The sequence below is a fragment of the Bombina bombina genome, chromosome 3 (assembly GCF_027579735.1).
Source record: "Bombina bombina isolate aBomBom1 chromosome 3, aBomBom1.pri, whole genome shotgun sequence".
Classification (NCBI taxonomy): domain Eukaryota; kingdom Metazoa; phylum Chordata; class Amphibia; order Anura; family Bombinatoridae; genus Bombina; species Bombina bombina.
In genome coordinates this window covers 1,127,022,516-1,127,045,044 of record NC_069501.1, presented here as the reverse complement: position 1 = coordinate 1,127,045,044, position 22,529 = coordinate 1,127,022,516, and the positions used below count along the sequence as shown (strand labels likewise).

The 22,529-nt window shown below is 43.4% G+C and overlaps 1 protein-coding gene across 1 annotated transcript in view; it reads left to right on the top strand.

The window, feature by feature from the left end:
* The window catches only part of CDK8 (cyclin dependent kinase 8), a 399,753-nt gene that overhangs the window by 92,508 nt on the left and 284,716 nt on the right, over positions 1 to 22,529 (top strand). The window contains exon 2 of the mRNA XM_053708497.1: positions 8,930 to 9,005. Coding sequence (XP_053564472.1) covers positions 8,930 to 9,005 — 76 coding nt within the window. The remainder of the gene's footprint in view (positions 1 to 8,929; positions 9,006 to 22,529) is intronic.

Below are 22,529 nucleotides of genomic sequence, written 5' to 3'. Positions count from 1 at the left end.
GGATATTGTAGGGTGCAGACTCTCTCTCTTTTTTTCCCCCCAGGCTTGGATAAGAGATGTGCCGGATCCCTGGGCGGTGGACATGGTCTCCTAGGGATACAAAATAGACTTCAAATCTTTTCCTTCCAGAGGCAGGTTTCTCCTCTCCAGATTATCTGTAGACCAGATAAAAAGAGAGGCGTTCTTACATTGTGTCAAGGACCTTGCCGCCCTGGGGGTAATGTTTCCAGTTCTGGGATTTTACTCGAATCTGTTCGTAGTTCCCAAAAAGGAGTGAACTTTTCGACCAATCCTAGATCTAAAATGTTTAAACAAGTTTCTCAGAGTTCCATCCTTCAAGATGGAGACTATACGCTCCATTCTTACCTTGGTACAAGAGTTCGTGACAACCATAGACCTAAAGGATGCATACCTTCATGTTCCCATTCACAGGGACCATCACAAGTTTCTGAGATTCGCATTTTTGGGCAATCATTTCCAGTTCGTGGCCCTTCCATTTGGCCTTGCCACAGCTCACATAATTTTTTAGGTTCTGGGGGCACTTTTAGCTGTGCTTCGATCTTGGGGCATTACAGTGGCACCTTATCTGGATGACATTCTGGTTCAGGTGCCATCTTTTAAACAAGTTGAATCTCATACAGAGATCTTGTTGTCTTTTCTCCAACATAGGTGTGTCCGGTCCACGGCGTCATCCTTACTTGTGGGATATTCTCTTCCCCAACAGGAAATGGCAAAGAGCCCAGCAAAGCTGGTCACATGATCCCTCCTAGGCTCCGCCTACCCCAGTCATTCTCTTTGCCGTTGTACAGGCAACATCTCCACGGAGATGGCTTAGAGTTTTTTAGTGTTTAACTGTAGTTTTTCATTATTCAATCAAGAGTTTGTTATTTTCAAATAGTGCTGGTACGTACTATTTACTCAGAAACAGAAAAGAGATGAAGAATTCTGTTTGTATGAGGAAAATGATTTTAGCAACCGTAACTAAAATCCATGGCTGTTCCACACAGGACTGTTGAGAGCAATTAACTTCAGTTGGGGGAACAGTTTGCAGTCCCTTGCTGCTTGAGGTATGACACATTCTAACAAGACGATGTAATGCTGGAAGCTGTCATTTTCCCTATGGGATCCGGTAAGCCATGTTTATTACGATTGTAAATAAGGGCTTCACAAGGGCTTATTTAAACTGTAGACTTTTTCTGGGCTAAATCGATTGATTATTAACACATATTTAGCCTTGAGGAATCATTTTATCTGGGTATTTTGATATAATAATATCGGCAGGCACTGTTTTAGACACCTTATTCTTTAGGGGCTTTCCCAAAGCATAGGCAGAGTCTCATTTTCGCGCCGGTGTTGCGCACTTGTTTTTGAGAGGCATGGCATGCAGTCGCATGTGAGAGGAGCTCTGATACTTATAAAAGACTTCTGAAGGCGTCATTTGGTATCGTATTCCCCTTTGGGTTTGGTTGGGTCTCAGCAAAGCAGATACCAGGGACTGTAAAGGGGTTTAAAGCTTAAAACGGCTCCGGTTCCGTTATTTTAAGGGTTAAAGCTTCCAAAATTGGTGTGCAATATTTTCAAGGCTTTAAGACGCTGTGGTGAAAATTTGGTGAATTTTGAACAATTCCTTCATGTTTTTTCGCAATTGCAGTAATAAAGTGTGTTCAGTTTAAAATTTAAAGTGACAGTAACGGTTTTATTTTAAAACTTTTTTTGTGCTTTCTGATCAAGTTTATGCCTGTTTAACATGTCTGAACTACCAGATAGACTGTGTTCTGAATGTGGGGAAGCCAGAATTCCTATTCATTTAAATAAATGTGATTTATGTGATAATGACAATGATGCCCAAGATGATTCCTCAAGTGAGGGGAGTAAGCATGGTACTGCATCATTCCCTCCTTCGTCTACACGAGTCTTGCCCACTCAGGAGGCCCCTAGTACATCTAGCGCGCCAATACTCCTTACTATGCAACAATTAACGGCTGTAATGGATAATTCTGTCAAAAACATTTTAGCCAAAATTAACCCTTGTCAGCGTAAGCGTGGCTGCTCTGTTTTAGTTACTGAAGAGCATGACGACGCTGATATTAATATCTCTGAAGGGCCCCTAACCCAATCTGAGGGGGCCAGGGAGGTTTTGTCTGAGGGAGAAATTACTGATTTAGGGAACATTTCTCAGCAGGCTGAATCTGATGTGATTACATTTAAATTTAAATTGGAACATCTCCGCATTTTGCTTAAGGAGGTATTATCCACTCTGGATGATTGTGAAAATTTAGTCATCCCAGAGAAACTATGTAAAATGGACAAGTTCCTAGAGGTGCCGGGGCTCCCAGCAGCTTTTCCTATACCCAAGCGGGTGGCGGACATTGTTAATAAAGAATGGGAAAGGCCCGGTATTCCTTTCGTCCCTCCCCCCATATTTAAAAAATTGTTTCCTATGGTCGACCCCAGAAAGGACTTATGGCAGTCAGTCCCCAAGGTCGAGGGAGCGGTTTCTACTTTAAACAAACGCACCACTATTCCCATAGAGGATAGTTGTGCTTTCAAAGATCCTATGGATAAAAAATTAGAAGGTTTGCTTAAAAAGATGTTTGTTCAGCAGGGTTACCTTCTACAACCCATTTCATGCATTGTCCCTGTCACTACTGCCGCATATTTCTGGTTTGATGAACTGCTTAAGGTGCTCGATAGTGACTCTCCTCCTTATGAGGAGATTATGGACAGAATCAATGCTCTCAAATTGGCTAATTCTTTCACTCTAGACGCCTCTTTGCAATTGGCTAAGTTAGCGGCTAAGAACTCTGGGTTTGCTATTGTGGCGCGCAGAGCGCTTTGGTTGAAATCTTGGTCGGCTGATGCGTCTTCCAAGAACAAGCTACTAAACATTCCTTTCAAGGGGAAAACGCTGTTTGGTCCTGACTTGAAAGAGATTATCTCTGATATCACTGGGGGTAAGGGCCACGCCCTTCCTCAGGATCGGCCCTTCAAGGCAAAAAATAGACCTAATTTTCGTCCCTTTCGTAAAAACGGACCAGCCCAAGGTGCTACGTCCTCTAAGCAAGAGGGTAATACTTCTCAGGCCAAGCCAGCTTGGAGACCAATGCAAGGCTGGAACAAGGGAAAGCAGGCCAAGAAACCTGCCACTGCTACCAAGACAGCATGAAATATTGGCCCCCGATCCGGGACCGGATCTGGTGGGGGGCAGACTCTCTCTCTTCGCTCAGGCTTGGGCAAGAGATGTTCTGGATCCTTGGGCGCTAGAAATAGTCTCCCAGGGTTATCTTCTGGAATTCAAGGGACTTCCCCCAAGGGGGAGGTTCCACAGGTCGCAGTTGTCTTCAGACCACATAAAAAGACAGGCGTTCTTACATTGTGTAGAAGACCTGTTAAAAATGGGAGTGATTCATCCTGTTCCATTAAGAGAACAAGGGATGGGGTTCTACTCCAATCTGTTCATAGTTCCCAAAAAAGAGGGAACGTTCAGACCAATCCTAGATCTCAAGATCTTAAACAAATTTCTCAAGGTCCCATCGTTCAAGATGGAAACCATTCGAACTATCCTTCCTTCCATCCAGGAAGGTCAATTCATGACCACGGTGGATTTAAAGGATGCGTATCTACATATTCCTATCCACAAGGAACATCATCGGTTCCTAAGGTTTGCATTCCTGGACAAACATTACCAGTTCGTGGCGCTTCCTTTCGGATTAGCCACTGCTCCAAGGATTTTCACAAAGGTACTAGGGTCCCTTCTAGCGGTGCTAAGACCAAGGGGCATTGCAGTAGTACCTTACCTGGACGACATTCTGATTCAAGCGTCGTCCCTTCCTCAAGCAAAGGCTCACACGGACATTGTCCTGGCCTTTCTCAGATCTCACGGCTGGAAAGTGAACGTGGAAAAGAGTTCTCTATCCCCGTCAACAAGGGTTCCCTTCTTGGGAACAATTATAGACTCCTTAGAAATGAGGATCTTTCTAACAGAGGCCAGAAAAACAAAGCTTCTGGACTCTTGTCGGATACTTCATTCCGTTCCTCTTCCTTCCATAGCTCAGTGCATGGAAGTGATCGGGTTGATGGTGGCGGCGATGGACATAGTTCCTTTTGCGCGCATTCATCTAAGACCATTACAACTGTGCATGCTCAGTCAGTGGAATGGGGACTATACAGACTTGTCTCCGAAGATACAAGTAAATCAGAGAACCAGAGACTCACTCCGTTGGTGGCTGTCCCTGGACAATCTGTCTCAAGGGATGATGTTCCACAGACCAGAGTGGGTCATTGTCACGACCGACGCCAGTCTGATAGGCTGGGGCGCGGTCTGGGGATCCCTGAAAGCTCAGGGTCTTTGGTCTCGGGAAGAATCTCTTCTACCGATAAATATTCTGGAACTGAGAGCGATATTCAATGCTCTCCAGGCCTGGCCCCAGCTTGCGAGGACCAGGTTCATACGGTTTCAATCAGACAACATGACGACTGTTGCGTACATCAACCATCAGGGGGGAACAAGGAGTTCCCTAGCGATGGAAGAAGTAACCAAAATTATTCTTTGGGCGGAGTCTCACTCCTGCCACCTGTCTGCTATCCACATCCCAGGAGTGGAAAATTGGGAAGCGGATTTTCTGAGTCGGCAGACATTGCATCCGGGGGAGTGGGAACTCCATCCGGAAATCTTTGCCCAAGTCACTCACCTGTGGGGCATTCCAGACATGGATCTGATGGCCTCTCGTCAGAACTTCAAAGTTCCTTGCTACGGGGCCAGATCCAGGGATCCCAAGGCGGCTCTAGTGGATGCACTAGTAGCACCTTGGACCTTCAAACTAGCTTATGTGTTCCCGCCATTTCCTCTCATCCCCAGGCTGATAGCCAGGATCAAGCAGGAGAGGGCGTCGGTGATCTTGATAGCTCCTGCGTGGCCACGCAGGACTTGGTATGCAGATCTGGTGAATATGTCATCGGCTCCACCTTGGAAGCTACCTTTGAGACGAGACCTTCTTGTTCAGGGTCCGTTCGAACATCCGAATCTGGTTTCACTCCAGCTGACTGCTTGGAGATTGAACGCTTGATTTTATCGAAGCGAGGATTCTCAGATTCTGTTATCAATACTCTTGTTCAGGCCAGAAAGCCTGTGACTAGAAAGATTTACCATAAAATTTGGAAAAAATATATCTGTTGGTGTGAATCTAAAGGATTCCCTTGGGACAAGGTTAAGATTCCTAGGATTCTATCCTTCCTTCAAGAAGGATTGGAAAAAGGATTATCTGCAAGTTCCCTGAAGGGACAGATTTCTGCCTTGTCGGTATTACTTCACAAAAAGCTGGCAGCTGTGCCAGATGTTCAAGCCTTTGTTCAGGCTCTGGTTAGAATCAAGCCTGTTTACAAACCTTTGACTCCTCCTTGGAGTCTCAATTTAGTTCTTTCAGTTCTTCAGGGGGTTCCGTTTGAACCCTTACATTCCGTTGATATTAAGTTATTATCTTGGAAAGTTTTGTTTTTAGTTGCGATTTCTTCTGCTAGAAGAGTCTCAGAATTATCTGCTCTGCAGTGTTCTCCTCCTTATCTGGTGTTCCATGCAGATAAGGTGGTTTTACGTACTAAACCTGGTTTTCTTCCAAAAGTTGTTTCTAACAAAAACATTAACCAGGAGATTATCGTACCTTCTCTGTGTCCAAAACCAGTTTCAAAGAAGGAACGTTTGTTGCACAATTTGGATGTTGTTCGCGCTCTAAAATTCTATTTAGATGCTACAAAGGATTTTAGACAAACATCTTCCTTGTTTGTTGTTTATTCAGGTAAAAGGAGAGGTCAAAAAGCAACTTCTACCTCTCTCTCTTTTTGGATTAAAAGCATCATCAGATTGGCTTACGAGACTGCCGGACGGCAGCCTCCCGAAAGAATCACAGCTCATTCCACTAGGGCTGTGGCTTCCACATGGGCCTTCAAGAACGAGGCTTCTGTTGATCAGATATGTAGGGCAGCGACTTGGTCTTCACTGCACACTTTTACCAAATTTTACAAGTTTGATACTTTTGCTTCTTCTGAGGCTATTTTTGGGAGAAAGGTTTTGCAAGCCGTGGTGCCTTCCATTTGGGTGACCTGATTTGCTCCCTCCCTTCATCCGTGTCCTAAAGCTTTGGTATTGGTTCCCACAAGTAAGGATGACGCCGTGGACCGGACACACCTATGTTGGAGAAAACAGAATTTATGTTTACCTGATAAATTTCTTTCTCCAACGGTGTGTCCGGTCCACGGCCCGCCCTGGTTTTTTTAATCAGGTCTGATATTTTATTTTCTTTAACTACAGTCACCACGGTACCATATGGTTTCTCCTATGCAAATATTCCTCCTTAACGTCGGTCGAATGACTGGGGTAGGCGGAGCCTAGGAGGGATCATGTGACCAGCTTTGCTGGGCTCTTTGCCATTTCCTGTTGGGGAAGAGAATATCCCACAAGTAAGGATGACGCCGTGGACCGGACACACCGTTGGAGAAAGAAATTTATCAGGTAAACATAAATTCTGTTTTCTTCGATCCCACGGATAGAAGGTGAATCGGGGAAAAAAGTCATCTGGTTCCTGCTTCAAGAGTCATATTTTTGGGGACCATAATAAACTCCCTGTTAATGACGGAGGTCAGAAATAATATTTTTCGACTCTTGTCTTGCCCTTCAGTCCTCTCCACGGCCTTCAGTGGCTCAATGTATGGAGGTAATTGGTCTAATGGTGGCTTCCATGGACATCATTCCGTTTGCTTGGTTCCATCTCAGACCTCTGCAGTTATGCATGCTCAAACAATGGAACGGGGTCTATACGGACCTGTCTCCGCGTGTAGATCTAGATCAGGCGTCAATAGACTCTCTTCCGTGGTCGCTTTCTCAGGATCATCTCTTCCTGGGTGATTGTGACCAAGGATGCCAGCCTTCTAGGTTGGGGAGCAGTATGGTGCTCGTTGAAGGCTCAGGGCTTATGGATTCAGGATGAGTCAGTCCTGCCCATAAACATCTTGGAGCTGAGAGCAATCTTCAATGCTCTTCTGGCCTGGCCTCAGTTAGCCTTTGCTCGGTTTATCAGATTCCAGTCGGACAACATAACTCGGTGGCCTACATACCTATTTCCTCTGTTCGCTCTCCTTCCAAGAGTCATTGCTCAAATCATGCAGCAGAGGGCATCTGTAATTCTCATAGCACCGGCGTGGCCTCACAGGATTTGGTATGCAGACCTAGTGGAAATGTCATCCTTTCCACCTTGGAGCCTCTGACGAAGGACCTTCTACATCAGGGTTCCTTCCTTCATCGAAATCTCATTTCTCTGAAGCTGACTGCTTAGAGATTGAACGCTTAGTTTTATCTAAGCGTGGATTTTCATAGTCGGTCATTGAGACCTTGATTCAGACTCGTAAGCCTGTAACTCGCAGGATTTACCATAAGATCTGGCGTAAATACTTTGGTATTTGGTATTTTGGTATTTGGTAAATATTGGTGTGATTCCAAAGGATACTCTTGGAGTAGAGTAAGGATTCTTAGGATTTTGTCCTTTCTCCAGGATTGTCTGGTTAAGGGTCAGATTTCGGCATTGTCTATTTTGTTACATAAGCGCTTGGCGGATGTGCCAGACGTGCAATCGTTTTGTCAGGCCTTGGTTAGAATTTGGCCTATGTTTAAACCTGTTATTCCTCCATGGAGTCTTAACCTTGTTCTTAAAGTTTTACAACAGGCTCCGTTTGAGCCTATGCATTCTTTAGATATTAAGATGTTATCTTGGAAAGTTTTGTTTCTTGTCGCTGTTTCCTCTGCTCGTAGAGTTTCTGAACTCTCTGCTGTACAGTGTGATTCCCCTTATCTTATATTTCACTCTGATAAGTTAGTTCTGCGTACTAAGTTCTGTTTCCTGCCCAAGGTTGTTTCATCAAGAATATTAATCGGGAAATCGCTGTACCTTCTTTGGGTCCTAATCCTTCTCACAAAAAACGCTTGTTGCATAATCTGGATGTTGTGCGAGCGATAAAATTTTATTTGCAGGCAACTAAGGACTTTCGTCAGACCTTCTGCATTGTTTGTTTGCTTTTCTGTGAAATGCAAGGGTCAGAAAGCTACGGCTACTTCACTTTCCCTTTTGGCTGAAGAGCGTTATTCGCTTGGCATATGAGACTGCTGGACAGCAACCTCCTGAGAAAATCACAGCTCATTCCACAAGGGTTGTTTCTTCTTCCTGGGCCTTCAAAAATGAAGCTTCTGTGGAACAGATTTGTGTTTGATACTTTTGCCTCGGCTGAGGCTTCTTTTGGGAGAAAGGTTCTTCAAGCAGTGGTGCCTTCTGTTTAGGTTCCTGTCTTGTCCCTCCTTTATCTGTGTCCTCGGGCTTGGGTATTGGTTCCCAACAGTAATTGATGATGATCCGTGGACTCACTGTGACTTTAGAAAGAAAACAAAATTTATGCTTACCTGACCAATTTTTTTTCTTTCTTGTCACGGTGAGTCCACGGCCCGCCCTGTATTCAGACAGTTTCTTTTTATATAAACCTCCGGCACCTCTGCACCTTGTTACTTCCTTTCTCTTCTTTCCCTTTGGTCGAATGACTGAGGGATTGTGGGTAGGGGGTAATATTAACAGCTTTGCTGTGGTGCTCTTTGCCTCCTCCTGCTGGCCAGGAGTGATATTCCCAACAGTAATTGTAGACCTTGCAGCTGTGAAATACAAATCCATCTTGGATTTCACGTGTGATGCGGTTCGAAATAACATGGTGGGCAGATTGGGTGAGCGTGTAATCTTCTATGCAAGCCTACTTTGCAAAAGCTTTTGAACAAATTTGTCTAGACATGCTTTAAGGAGAGAAGTGACAGTGGAAATTGATATGTTGATACAGCTTTCATTTGCAGTTATTTGGCAATATTAAAGTTTTCATACCAATTAGCATTTATCTTGTCTTATAGGAAGGATGACCGGGATTATGCATTAAAGCAAATAGAAGGCACTGGAATTTCTATGTCTGCATGCAGAGAAATTGCAGTAAGTATCATTTTGTTCCGTATTTGCTTGGAGTTACGCAAATCATAAAATTATTTTATTTATTTTTTAATAATCAAGGATTTTAAGGCTCCTTGTTCAATGCTTTGAGATGCTGCTAAGTCTTCTAAAATGTAAGAAAGGAGGAGTGAAAGAAATTAGTAGACTTTACTGGCTAGTGATAACCACTGTGTTTCTGTTTGTTGCTCAAATTATCATTAAATCATGTTGTTAAATTATTCAATTAGTTAATGCATTGGATAGCTTATGTAATATTTATAAATAGCAGAATAAATACTTCATAATTGCCACCCAACTGGGAAATGTTGTTTTTGTGAAGAACACTGTGATTAATATAGCATAATACTGCTTTTCATGTCTAAACGTTGTTTTTGTTTTAGAGGAGTAACAAGTGTTTAACATTATTCAAAGCCAAACTGTGGTTTATCATCATTTTTTATCTTTTTAAGCGGAAGCACACAGTCTGCTTTCACTAGTCTGGGTTTATTCTGTATGACAGGCACATGTTCAGAGCTTTAATTGGAAGGACAACCCTGTCCTGGTTCTCGTCAGAAATTTGGATCCCATATGCAGTGGTTCTGGTGTGCATGCAATCTCCACAAAGATAGAGAAGGTTGAGTTATCCAATGTGAGGCAGGATTTTGAGGCAGATTCGCTGTGCACCATGTCCCAAAGTTTAGTTCCTGTGATCAGATTATATTCAGTTTTTATTAATATATATTATATGTACATATTAGTAAAAAATAACCTTGATCAGGAAATTCCTGATGCAAATTTAAATGACAAAATCACATATCAATATGCATAGATAAAACAAAGTATACATAGATATTTTTACTCCTCATAGTTCTACAGTTCACTTAGGATCAGAAGCATATGCTGGGCTTTCCTTACCAATATTTCAGAGAAAGATAATTATATTTTCTCAGTTAAAGGGACATAATACTAAATCACTTGAAACTGATGCAGTGTAACTGTAAAAAGCTGACAGGAAAATATCACCTGAGCATCTCTATGTAAAAAAGGAAGATATTTCTTTCTAATGACACGGTGAGTCCATGGATCATTTTAATTACTGTTGGGAATATCACTCCTGACCAGCAGGAGGAGGCAAATAGCACCACAGCAAAAGCTGTTAAATACCACTCCCCCTACCCACAATCCCCAGTCATTCTCTTTGCTTGTATCAGTTGCAAGGAGGGGTAAAGTTAGTTGTCTGATTCTTCAATCAAGAGTTTATTTTTCTTCTGTTATGTGTGATCAGTCCACGGGTCATCATTACTTCTGGGATATAACTCCTCCCCAACAGGAAATGCAAGAGGATTCACCCAGCAGAGCTGCATATAGCTCCTCCCCTCTACGTCAGTCCCAGTCATTCTCTTGCACCCAACGACTAGATAGGATGTGTGAGAGGACTATGGTGATTATACTTAGTTTTTATGACTTCAATCAAAAGTTTGTTATTTTACAACAGCACCGGAGCGTGTTATTACTTCTCTGGCAGAGTTTGAGGAAGAATCTGCCAGAGTTTTTTTACTATGATTTTAACCGGAGTTGTTAAGATCATATTGCTGTTCTCGGCCATCTGAGGGAGGTAAAGGCTTCAGATCAGGGGACAGCGGGCAGATGAATCTGCATTGAGGTATGTAGCAGTTTTTAATTTCTGAATGGAATTGATGAGAAAATCCTGCCATACCGTTAAAATGACATGTATGTATACACTTCAGTATTCTGGGGATGGTATTTCACCGGAACTACTCTGTTAAAGGTCACTGATCCTTTTAATAACTATTTATCATGTTAAACGTTTTTGCTGGAATGTAGAATCGTTTACATTGCTGAGGTACTGTGTGAATAAATATTTGGGCATTATTTTCCACTTGGCAGCCTTTTTTGCTTTTATTTGTGACAGTTTCGTTTCTCTTCACTGCTGTGTGGGAGAGGGAGGGGCCGTTTTTGGCGCTCTTTGCTACGCATCAAAAAATTCCAGTCAATTACTTTTATATTTCCTGCATGATCCGGTTCATCTCTGACAGATCTCAGGGGTCTTCAAACTTCTTTGAAGGGAGGTAAATTCTCTCAGCAGAGCTGTGAGAATTCTTATAGTGACTGTGAATAAAAACGTTGCTTTGTATTTTTTATGTCAAATTTAATTATTGTTATTTTACTAATGGGAACAAACCTTTGCTAAAAGTTGTGTTGTTTTAAAGTTTGATGCTATAACTGTTTTTCAGTTCATTATTTCAACTGTCATTTAATCGTTTAGTACCTCTTTGAGGCACAGTACGTTTTTGCTAAAAAAGATTATAACCAAGTTGTAAGTTTTTTTGCTAGTGTGTTAAACATGTCTGACTCAGAGGAAGATATCTGTGTCATTTGTTCCAATGCCAAGGTGGAGCCCAATAGAAATTTATGTACTAACTGTATTGATGCTACTTTAAATAAAAGTCAATCTGTACAATGTGAACAAATTTCACCAAACAGCGAGGGGAGAGTTATGCCGACTAACTCGCCTCACGCGGCAGTACCTGCATCTCCCGCCCGGGAGGTGCGTGATATTATGGCGCCTAGTACATCTGGGCGGCCATTACAGATAACATTACAAGATATGGCTACTGTTATGACTGAAGTTTTGTCTAAATTACCAGAACTAAGAGGCAAGCGTGATCACTCTGGGGTGAGAACAGAGTGCGCTGACAATACTAGGGCCATGTCTGATACTGCGTCACAGCTCGCAGAGCATGAGGACGGAGAGCTTCATTCTGTGGGTGACGGTTCTGATCCAAACAGATTGGATTCAGATATTTCAAATTTTAAATTTAAATTGGAAAACCTCCGTGTATTACTAGGGGAGGTCTTAGCAGCTCTTAATGATTGTAACACCGTTGCAATACCAGAGAAACTGTGTAGGTTGGATAAATACTTTGCGGTACCGGCGAGTACTGACGTTTTTCCTATACCTAAGAGACTAACTGAAATTGTTACTAAGGAGTGGGATAGACCCGGTGTGCCGTTCTCACCCCCTCCAATATTTAGAAAGATGTTTCCAATAGACGCCACCACTCGGGACTTATGGCAAACGGTCCCTAAGGTGGAGGGAGCAGTTTCTACTTTAGCTAAGCGTACCACTATCCCGGTGGAGGATAGCTGTGCTTTTTCAGATCCAATGGATAAAAAATTAGAGGGTTACCTTAAGAAAATGTTTGTTCAACAAGGTTTTATATTGCAACCCCTTGCATGTATCGCGCCGATTACGGCTGCGGCAGCATTTTGGATTGAGTCTCTGGAAGAGAACCTTAGTTCATCTACGCTAGACGACATTACGGACAGGCTTAGAGTCCTTAAACTAGCTAATTCTTTCATTTCGGAGGCCGTAGTACATTTAACCAAACTTACGGCTAAGAACTCAGGATTCGCCATACAGGCACGTAGGGCGCTGTGGCTAAAATCCTGGTCAGCCGATGTTACTTCTAAGTCCAAATTACTTAATATACCTTTCAAGGGGCAGTCTTTATTTGGGCCCGGTTTGAAAGAAATTATCGCTGACATTACAGGAGGTAAGGGCCACGCCCTACCTCAAGACAAAGCCAAAGCTAAGGCTAGACAGTCTAATTTTCGTCCCTTTCGGAATTTCAAAACAGGAGCAGCATCAACCTCCACTGCACCAAAACAGGAGGGAGCTGTTGCTCGTTACAGGCAAGGCTGGAAGCCTAACCAGTCCTGGAACAAGAGCAAGCAGGCCAGGAAACCTGCTGCTGCCCCAAAGACAGCATGAATTGAGAGCCCCCGATCCGGGACCGGATCTAGTGGGGGGCAGACTTTCTCTCTTCGCCCAGGCCTGGGCAAGAGATGTTCAGGATCCCTGGGCACTAGAGATCATATCTCAGGGATACCTTCTAGACTTCAAATTATCTCCCCCAAGAGGGAGATTTCATCTATCAAGGTTGTCAACAAACCAGATAAAGAAAGAGGCGTTTCTACGCTGTGTACAAGATCTGTTATTAATGGGAGTGATCCATCCGGTTCCGCGGTCGGAACAAGGACAAGGGTTCTACTCAAACCTGTTTGTGGTTCCCAAAAAAGAGGGAACTTTCAGGCCAATCTTAGATTTAAAGATTCTAAACAAATTCCTAAGAGTTCCATCCTTCAAAATGGAAACTATTCGGACAATCTTACCCATGATCCAAAAGGGTCAGTACATGACCACAGTGGATTTAAAAGATGCTTACCTTCACATACCGATCCACAAAGATCATCACCGGTATCTAAGGTTTGCCTTCTTAGACAGGCACTACCAGTTTGTAGCTCTTCCATTCGGATTGGCTACGGCTCCAAGAATCTTCACAAAGGTTCTGGGTGCCCTTCTGGCGGTACTAAGACCGCGAGGGATTTCGGTAGCTCCGTACCTAGACGACATTCTAATACAAGCTTCAAGCTTTCAGACTGCCAAGTCTCATACAGAGTTAGTTCTGGCATTTCTAAGGTCGCATGGATGGAAAGTGAACGAAAAGAAGAGTTCTCTTTTTCCTCTCACAAGAGTTCCATTCTTGGGGACTCTTATAGATTCTGTAGAAATGAAGATTTACCTGACAGAAGACAGGTTAACAAAGCTTCAAAATGCATGCCGTGTCCTTCATTCCATTCAACACCCGTCAGTAGCTCAATGCATGGAGGTGATCGGCTTAATGGTAGCGGCAATGGACATAGTACCTTTTGCACGCCTACACCTCAGACCGCTGCAATTGTGCATGCTAAGTCAGTGGAATGGGGATTACTCAAATTTGTCCCCTACTCTGAATCTGAATCAAGAGACCAGAAATTCTCTTCTATGGTGGCTTTATCGGCCACACCTGTCCAGGGGGATGCCATTCAGCAGGCCAGACTGGACAATTGTAACAACAGACGCCAGCCTACTAGGTTGGGGTGCTGTCTGGAATTCTCTGAAGGCTCAGGGACTATGGAATCAGGAGGAGAGTCTCCTTCCAATAAACATTCTGGAATTGAGAGCAGTTCTCAATGCCCTTCTGGCTTGGCCCCAATTAACAACTCGGGGGTTCATCAGGTTTCAGTCGGACAACATCACGACGGTAGCTTACATCAACCATCAGGGAGGGACAAGAAGCTCCCTAGCAATGATGGAAGTATCAAAGATAATTCGCTGGGCAGAGTCTCACTCTTGCCACCTGTCAGCAATCCACATCCCGGGAGTGGAGAACTGGGAGGCGGATTTCTTGAGTCGCCAGACTTTTCATCCGGGGGAGTGGGAACTTCATCCGGAGGTCTTTGCCCAAATACTTCGACGTTGGGGCAAACCAGAGATAGATCTCATGGCGTCTCGCCAGAACGCCAAACTTCCTCACTACGGGTCCAGATCCAGGGATCCGGGAGCGGTTCTGATAGATGCTTTGACAGCACCTTGGAACTTCGGGATGGCTTATGTGTTTCCACCCTTCCCGCTGCTTCCTCGATTGATTGCCAAAATCAAACAGGAGAGAGCATCAGTGATTCTAATAGCGCCTGCATGGCCACGCAGGACTTGGTATGCAGATCTAGTGGACATGTCATCCTGTCCGCCTTGGTCTCTACCTCTAAGACAGGACCTTCTGATACAGGGTCCATTCAAACATCAAAATCTAACTTCTCTGAAGCTGACTGCTTGGAAATTGAACGCTTGATTTTATCAAAACGTGGTTTTTCTGAGTCGGTTATTGATACCCTGATACAGGCTAGGAAGCCTGTTACCAGAAGGATTTACCATAAAATATGGCGTAAATACCTATACTGGTGCGAATCCAAAGGTTACTCCTGGAGTAAGGTTAGGATCGCTAGGATATTGTCTTTTCTACAAGAAGGTTTAGAAAAGGGTTTATCAGCTAGTTCATTAAAGGGACAGATTTCAGCTCTGTCCATCTTGTTACACAGGCGTCTGTCAGAAAATCCAGACGTCCAGGCCTTTTGTCAGGCTTTAGCTAGGATCAAGCCTGTGTTTAAAGCTGTTGCTCCGCCATGGAGTTTAAACTTAGTTCTTAACGGTTTACAAGGTGTTCCGTTTGAACCCCTTCATTCCATTGATATAAAATTGTTATCTTGGAAAGTTCTGTTTTTAATGGCTATTTCCTCGGCTCGAAGAGTCTCTGAGTTATCAGCCTTACATTGTGATTCTCCTTATCTGATTTTTCACTCAGACAAGGTAGTTCTGCGTACTAAACCTGGGTTCTTACCTAAGGTAGTCACTAACAGGAATATCAATCAAGAGATTGTTGTTCCATCCTTGTGTCCAAATCCTTCTTCAAAGAAGGAACGTCTTCTACACAATCTGGATGTAGTTCGTGCCCTCAAGTTCTACTTGCAGGCAACTAAAGATTTTCGCCAAACTTCTTCCCTGTTTGTCGTTTATTCTGGACAGAGGAGAGGTCAAAAAGCTTCTGCTACCTCTCTCTCTTTTTGGCTTCGTAGCATAATACGTTTAGCCTATGAGACTGCTGGACAGCAGCCTCCTGAAAGAATTACAGCCCACTCCACTAGAGCTGTGGCTTCCACTTGGGCCTTTAAGAATGAGGCCTCTGTTGAACAGATTTGCAAGGCTGCAACTTGGTCTTCGCTTCATACTTTTTCCAAATTTTACAAATTTGACACTTTTGCTTCTTCGGAGGCTATTTTTGGGAGAAAGGTTCTTCAGGCAGTGGTTCCTTCTGTATAATGAGCCTGCCTATCCCTCCCGTCATCCGTGTACTTTTGCTTTGGTATTGGTATCCCAGAAGTAATGATGACCCGTGGACTGATCACACATAACAGAAGAAAACATAATTTATGCTTACCTGATAAATTCCTTTCTTCTGTTGTGTGATCAGTCCACGGCCCGCCCTGTTTTAAGGCAGGTAAATATTTTTTAAATTATACTCCAGTCACCACTTCACCCTTGGTTACTCCTTTCTCGTTGATTCTTGGTCGAATGACTGGGACTGACGTAGAGGGGAGGAGCTATATGCAGCTCTGCTGGGTGAATCCTCTTGCATTTCCTGTTGGGGAGGAGTTATATCCCAGAAGTAATGATGACCCGTGGACTGATCACACAACAGAAGAAAGGAATTTATCAGGTAAGCATAAATTATGTTTTTTAAGCAGAGCAAGTTTGCTCTGGTTTTCTTTGGGGTTTAGCTGTAGTCCATGTCAGTCTCTTCAGTAGAGCAAGTGGTGGCTTTTAAGCATTTGGGAACTTATGGGATATAATACCCCACTGGGCATCCCAAGTAATTCCATGCTGCCCTTGGTTGAAAGTTTGAGTAAGTTTACTCAGCCTTTTCTTTTTTCCACAGGTTAGGTAGGAATCCCCTCTCATACCAAGTGAGCTGTCCTGCTGCCGGACAGATTTTTGAGGTATGTGCCTATTTCTTTCCCTGTTTTGATATAGGAGAATTTGACACTTTTACAGTTAATACTGTCTAAATATGCAATCAGCCTTCTAGGTTAACAGTTTATTGTATGGCAGTTTTGCAGGCACTGGGGATGTTTGGCTCAGTTTATTTTGTTTTTTTGATGCATTGTCTGATTCTATTCAGCAAGATACTCCTCTTGAAGAAATTCAAGATATAATCAAGGCTTTGAAGTCGGCAGAGTACTTTTCGTTCCTTTCGTAACTTCTCTGGTAAATCTTCCTCCAAGCAGAAACAGTCCAAGCCATCTTGGAAGTCAAATCCATCTTGGAATAAGGGGAAGCAGTCCAGGAAGCCTGTTGCTGACTCAAAATCAGCATTAAGGGTCTGCCCCCAATCTGGGAATGGATCTTGTGGGGGGCAGACTCTCTTTCTTCACTCAAGCTTGGGTTCGAGATGTTCAGGATCCCTGGGTGGTATATATCATGTCCCAGGGTTACAAACTGGAGTTAAAGAATTTTCCTCCCAGAGACAGGTTTCTTCTCTCCAGGTTATTTGTAAACCAGATAAAAGGAGAGGCGTTCTTACGTTGTGTTCAGAATCTTTCCGACATGGGAGTGATAGTTCTGGTTCAGGAAAAGGATCTGAGTTTTTATTCCAATCTCTTTGTCGTTCCCAAAAAGGAGGGAACTTTCAGACCTATTTTAGATCTCAAGAGTGTAAACAAGTTTCTCAGGGTTCCGTCTTTGAAGATGGAAACTATTCATTCTATTCTTCCTTTGGTTCAGGAAGGTCAGTTCATGACCACAGTGGATCTAAAGAATGTGTATCTGCATATTCCCATTCACAGGGATCATCACACGTTCCTAAGATTTGCATTTCTAGACAAACATTTTCAGTTTGTAGCTCTTCCTTTTGGTCTGGCAACAGCTCCCAGAATTTTAGCAAAGGTCCTGGGAGCATTGTTGGCGGTGCTTCGATTGAGGGGTGTTGCAGTGGCTCCTTATCTGGACAACATTCTAGTTCAGGCTCCATCAGTTGTCTTTTCTGCGCTCCCACAGTTGGAAGGTGAATTTAGGAAAAAGTTCCTTAATTCCGGCTACAAGAGTGGTATTTCTGGGGACCATTATAGATTCTTGCTTCTGTCAGAAAGATTTTCATCCTTAGAGAAAGTCAAAGATTTTCAATAAGTGTCTTGTTCTTAAGTCCCTTCCTCGGCTGTCAGTGGCTCAGTTCATGGAGGTTATTGGTCTGATGGTTTCAGTCATGGACATCATTCCGTTTGCTCGGTTCCATCTCAGACCTCTGCAGGTATGCTTGCTCAGGCAGTGGAACGGGGATTATGCAGATCAATCTCCAAAGATTGTTCTAGATCAGATGTCCAGAAATTCTCTTCCATGTTGGTTGTCTCAGGATCTTCTCTCTCAGGGAATTTGCTTTCGCAGACCTGCCTGGGTGATTGTAACCACAGATGCCAGTTTGCTGGGCTGGGGTTCATTAAGGGCTCGGGGTCTATGGACTCGGGAGGAGTCAGTTCTTCCAATAAATGTTTTGGAACTGAGAGCAATTTTCAATGCTCTTCTAGCCTGGCCTCAGCTAGCTTAAACCTAGTTTCAGGTTTGTCGGACAACATAACGTCGGTGGCTTACATCAATCATCAGGGAAGAACTAAGAGTTCCTTGGCCATGACAAAGGTAGCCAAGATTATTCAGTGGGCGGATATTCACAACTGTTGTCTGTCTGCTATCCATATTCCAGGGGTGGACAATTGGGAATCAGATTTTCTGAGCAGACAGACTTTTCATCCGGGGAAGTGGGAACTTCATCCAGAGGTATTTTCCAGCTGGAGTTGGATCTCATGGCATCTCGTCATAATGCCAAGCTCCCAAGGTACGGGTCGAAGTCAAAGGATCCTCAGGCTGTTCAGATAGATGCTCTGGCAGTTCCTTGGACTTTCAGTCTGGCATGTTGTTCCCTCTGTTTGCTCTTCTTCCTCGGGTCATTGCTCGGGTCAAACAAGAGAGGGCATCTATGATTCTCATTGCTCCGGCGTGGCCTTACAGAATCTGGTTGGCAGATCTGGTAGAGATGTCTTCCCTTCCACCTTTGCGTCTTCCATTAAGGAAGGACCTGCTTCTGCAGGGTCCCTTCCTTCATCCAAATCTCATTTTTCTGAAGCTGACTGCTTAGAGATTGAACGCTTGATTCTTTTTATGCATGGTTTTTCTGAGTCAGGCTCGTAAGCCTGTGACTAGGAAGATTATTATAAGATTTGGCGTAGATATTTGTATGGGGAGTAGAGTTAGGATTCCTAGGATTTTGTCTTTTCAAAAGGAAGGTTTGGAGAAAGGTTTATCTGCTAGTATGCTGAAGGGTCAAATTTCTGCTTTATCTATTTTATTGCTCAAGCTCCTGGCAGATGTGCCAGATGTTCCTTCTTTTTGTCAGGCATTGGTTAGAATTCGGCCTGTGTTTAAGTCTACTACTCCACCTTGGAGTCTTAATTTGGTTCTTAGAGTCCTTCAACAGGCTCCGTTTGAACCTATGCATTCTTTGGATATTAAGATGTTATCTTGGAAGGTTTTGTTTCTGATGGCTATTTCTTCGGCTCGAAGAATTTCGGCGCTTTCAGCCTTACCATATGAATCGCCTTTTCTTATTTTTCACTCTGATAAGGTAGTTCTGCGTACTGCCTTGGGGTTTCTTCCCAAGGTTGTTTCTGATAAGAATATTAATCAAGAGATTGTTCCTTCTTCTAATAAGGAGTGTTTGTTGCACAACCTGGATGTGGTTCGTGCATTGAAATATTATTATTTGCAGGTGACTAAGGATTTTCGCCAGTCTTCTTCTTTATTTGTTTTTTCTGGGAAGCGTAAGGGTAAGAAAGCTACGGCTACTTCTCTTTCTTGTTGGTTGAGGAGTGTTATTCGCTTGGCATATGAGACTGCTGGTCAGCAGCCTCCTGAGAGAATCACGGCTCATTCCACAAGGGCTGTTTCTCTTGTTAAGTGTAGTCAGTCCACGGGTCATCCATTACTTATGGAATATATCTCTTCCTAACAGGAAGCTGCAAGAGGATCACCCAAGCAGAGCTGCTATATAGCTCCTCCCCTCACATGTCATATTCAGTCATTTTCTTGCAGCCTAACTAAAGATAGGTCGCTGTGAGAGGTCTGTGGTGTTTTTTAACTTAGTTTATTTCTTCAATCAAAAGTTTGTTATTTTAAATGGCACCGGAGTGTGCTGTTTGTTCTCAGGCAGCATTAGAAGAAGAATCTGCCTGCGTTTTCTATGATCTTAGCAGACGTAACTAAGATCCACTGGCTGTTCTCATCTGAGGAGTGAGGTAACTTCAGAAAAGGGGAATAGCATGCAGGGCCCCCTGCAAATGAGGTATGTGCAGTAAATTATTTTTCTGAGGAATGGAATTGACTGAGAAAATACTGCTGATACCAATGTAATGTAAGTTCAGCCTTAAATGCAGTGATAGCGACTGGTATTAGGCTGATGAGTGTGTGTACACTGAATGTATTTTTCTAAGGAATGGAATTGACTCTGAAAATACTGTTAATACTGAAATAATGTATGAGCCTTAACTGCAGTAAAAGCGACTGGTAGCAGGCTTATTAACACTTCATAACTTTTCAAATGTATGTTTAAAACGTTTACTGGCATGTTAATCGTTTTTTGTGAGGTACTTGGTGATAAAACTTATTGGGGCATGATTTTTACCACATGGCCATCTTTGTTTTCTGCATAGAAACAGTTATCTGAGCTTCCCCACTGTTGTAATATGAGTGGGAGGGGCCTATTTTAGCGTTTTTTTTGTGCAGTAAAAATTCAGTCACAATCTGTCTACTTCATCCTCCATGATCCAGATCGTCTCTTGAGAGCTCAGGGGTCTTCAAAATTCATTTTGAGGGAGGTAATCAGTCACAGCAGACCTGTGACAGTGTGTTTTGACTGTGATAAAAACGTTAATTATTAAATTGTTATCCGTTTTTGGGTATTAAGGGGTTAATCATCCGTTTGCTGGTGGGTGCAATCCTTTGCTAACTTAATACATTTACTGTGAAAAATTGGTTGCTATAACTATTTTGGTTCATTGTTATTTCAACTGTGACAGCTTTTTGTGCTTCTTAAAGGCACAGTAGCGTTTTTTATATTGCTTGTAAATTTATTTAGAAAAGTATTTCCAAGCTTGCTAGTCTCATTGCTAGTCTGTTTAAACATGCCTGACACAGATTAATCTCTTTGTTCACTATGTTTAAAGGCCAATGTGGAGCCCAATAGAAATTTGTGTACTAATTGCATTGATGTTACTTTAAATAAGTCAATCTTTACATGTAAAGAAATTATCACCAGACAACGAGGGGGAAGTTATACCGACTAACTCTCCTCACGTGTCAGTACCTTCGCCTCCCGCTCAGGAGGTGCGTGATTTTGTGGCGCCAAGTACATCAGGGAGGCCCTTACAAATCACTTTGCAAGACATGGCTACTGTTATGACAGAAGTATTATCTAAATTGCCAGAATTAAGAGGCAAGCGCGATAGCTCTGGGTTAAGGACAGAGCGCGCGGATGAGGTGAGAGCCATGTCAGATACTGTGTCACAGTTTGCAGAACATGAAGACGGAGAGCTTCATTCTGTGGGTGACGAATCTGATCAAGGGAGACTGGATTCAGAGATTTCTAATTTTAAATTTAAGCTTGAGAACCTCCGCATATTGCTAGGGGAGGTATTAGCGGCTCTGAATGATTGTAACACGGTTGCAATTCCAGAAAAATTATGTAGGTTGGATAGATACTATGCGGTACCGGTGTGTACTGACGTGTTTCCTATACCTAAAAGGCTTACAGAGATTATTAGCAAGGAGTGGGATAGACCTGGTGTGCCTTTTTCCCCTCCTCCCATATTTAGGAAAATGTTTCCTATAGACGCCACCACACGAGACTTATGGCAGACGGTCCCTAAGGTGGAGGGAGCAGTTTCTACTTTAGCTAAGCGTACCACTATCCCGGAGGATAGTTGTGCCTTTTCAGATCCAATGGATAAGAAATTAGAGGGTTACCTTAAGAAAATGTTTGTTCAACAAGGTTTTATCTTACAGCCCCTTGCATGCATTGCGCCTGTCACTGCTGCGGCGGCGGCATTCTGGTTTGAGTCTCTGGAAGAGGCCATTCGCACAGCTCCATTGGATGAAATTATGAACAAGCTTAAAGCACTTTAGCTAGCTAACGCATTTGTTTCTGATGCAGTCGTACATTTAACCAAACTTATGGCTAAGAGCGCTATGGCTTAAATCCTGGTCAGCTGACGTGACTTCTAAATCTAAATTGCTTAATATTCCTTTCAAAGGGCAGACCTTATTCGGGCCCGGCTTGAAAGAAATTATAGCTGACATTACGGGAGGTAAGGGCCATGCTCTACCTCAGGACAGGGCCAAATCAAAGGCCAAACAGTCTAATTTTCGTGCCTTTCGTAACTTCAAGGCAGGAGCAGCATCAACTTCCTCCGCTCCAAAACAGGAAGGAGCTGTTGCTCGTTACAGGCAGGGCTGGAAAGTTAACCAGTCCTGGAACAAGGGCAAGCAGGCCAAGAAACCTGCTGCTGCCCCTAAGACAGCATGAAGAGAGGGCCCCCTATCCGGAAACGGATCTAGTGGGGGGCAGACTTTCTCTCTTCGCCCAGGCTTGGGCAAGAGATGTCCAGGATCCCTGGGCGTTGGAGATCATATCTCAGGGATATCTCCTGGACTTCAAAACTTCTCCTCCACGAGGGAGATTTCATCTTTCAAGGTTATCAGCAAACCAAATAAAGAAAGAGGCGTTTCTACGCTGTGTACAAGACCTCTTACTAATGGGGGTGATCCACCCAGTTCCGCGGACGGAACACGGGCAAGGATTCTATTCAAATCTATTTGTGGTTCCCAAGAAAGAGGGAACCTTCAGACCAATCTTGGACTTAAAAATCCTAAACAAATTCCTAAGAGTTCCATCATTCAAAATGGAAACTATTCGAACCATCCTTCCCATGATCCAAGAGGGTCAGTACATGACCACAGTGGATTTAAAGGATGCCTACCTTCACATACCGATTCACAAGGATCATTATCGGTACCTAAGATTTGCT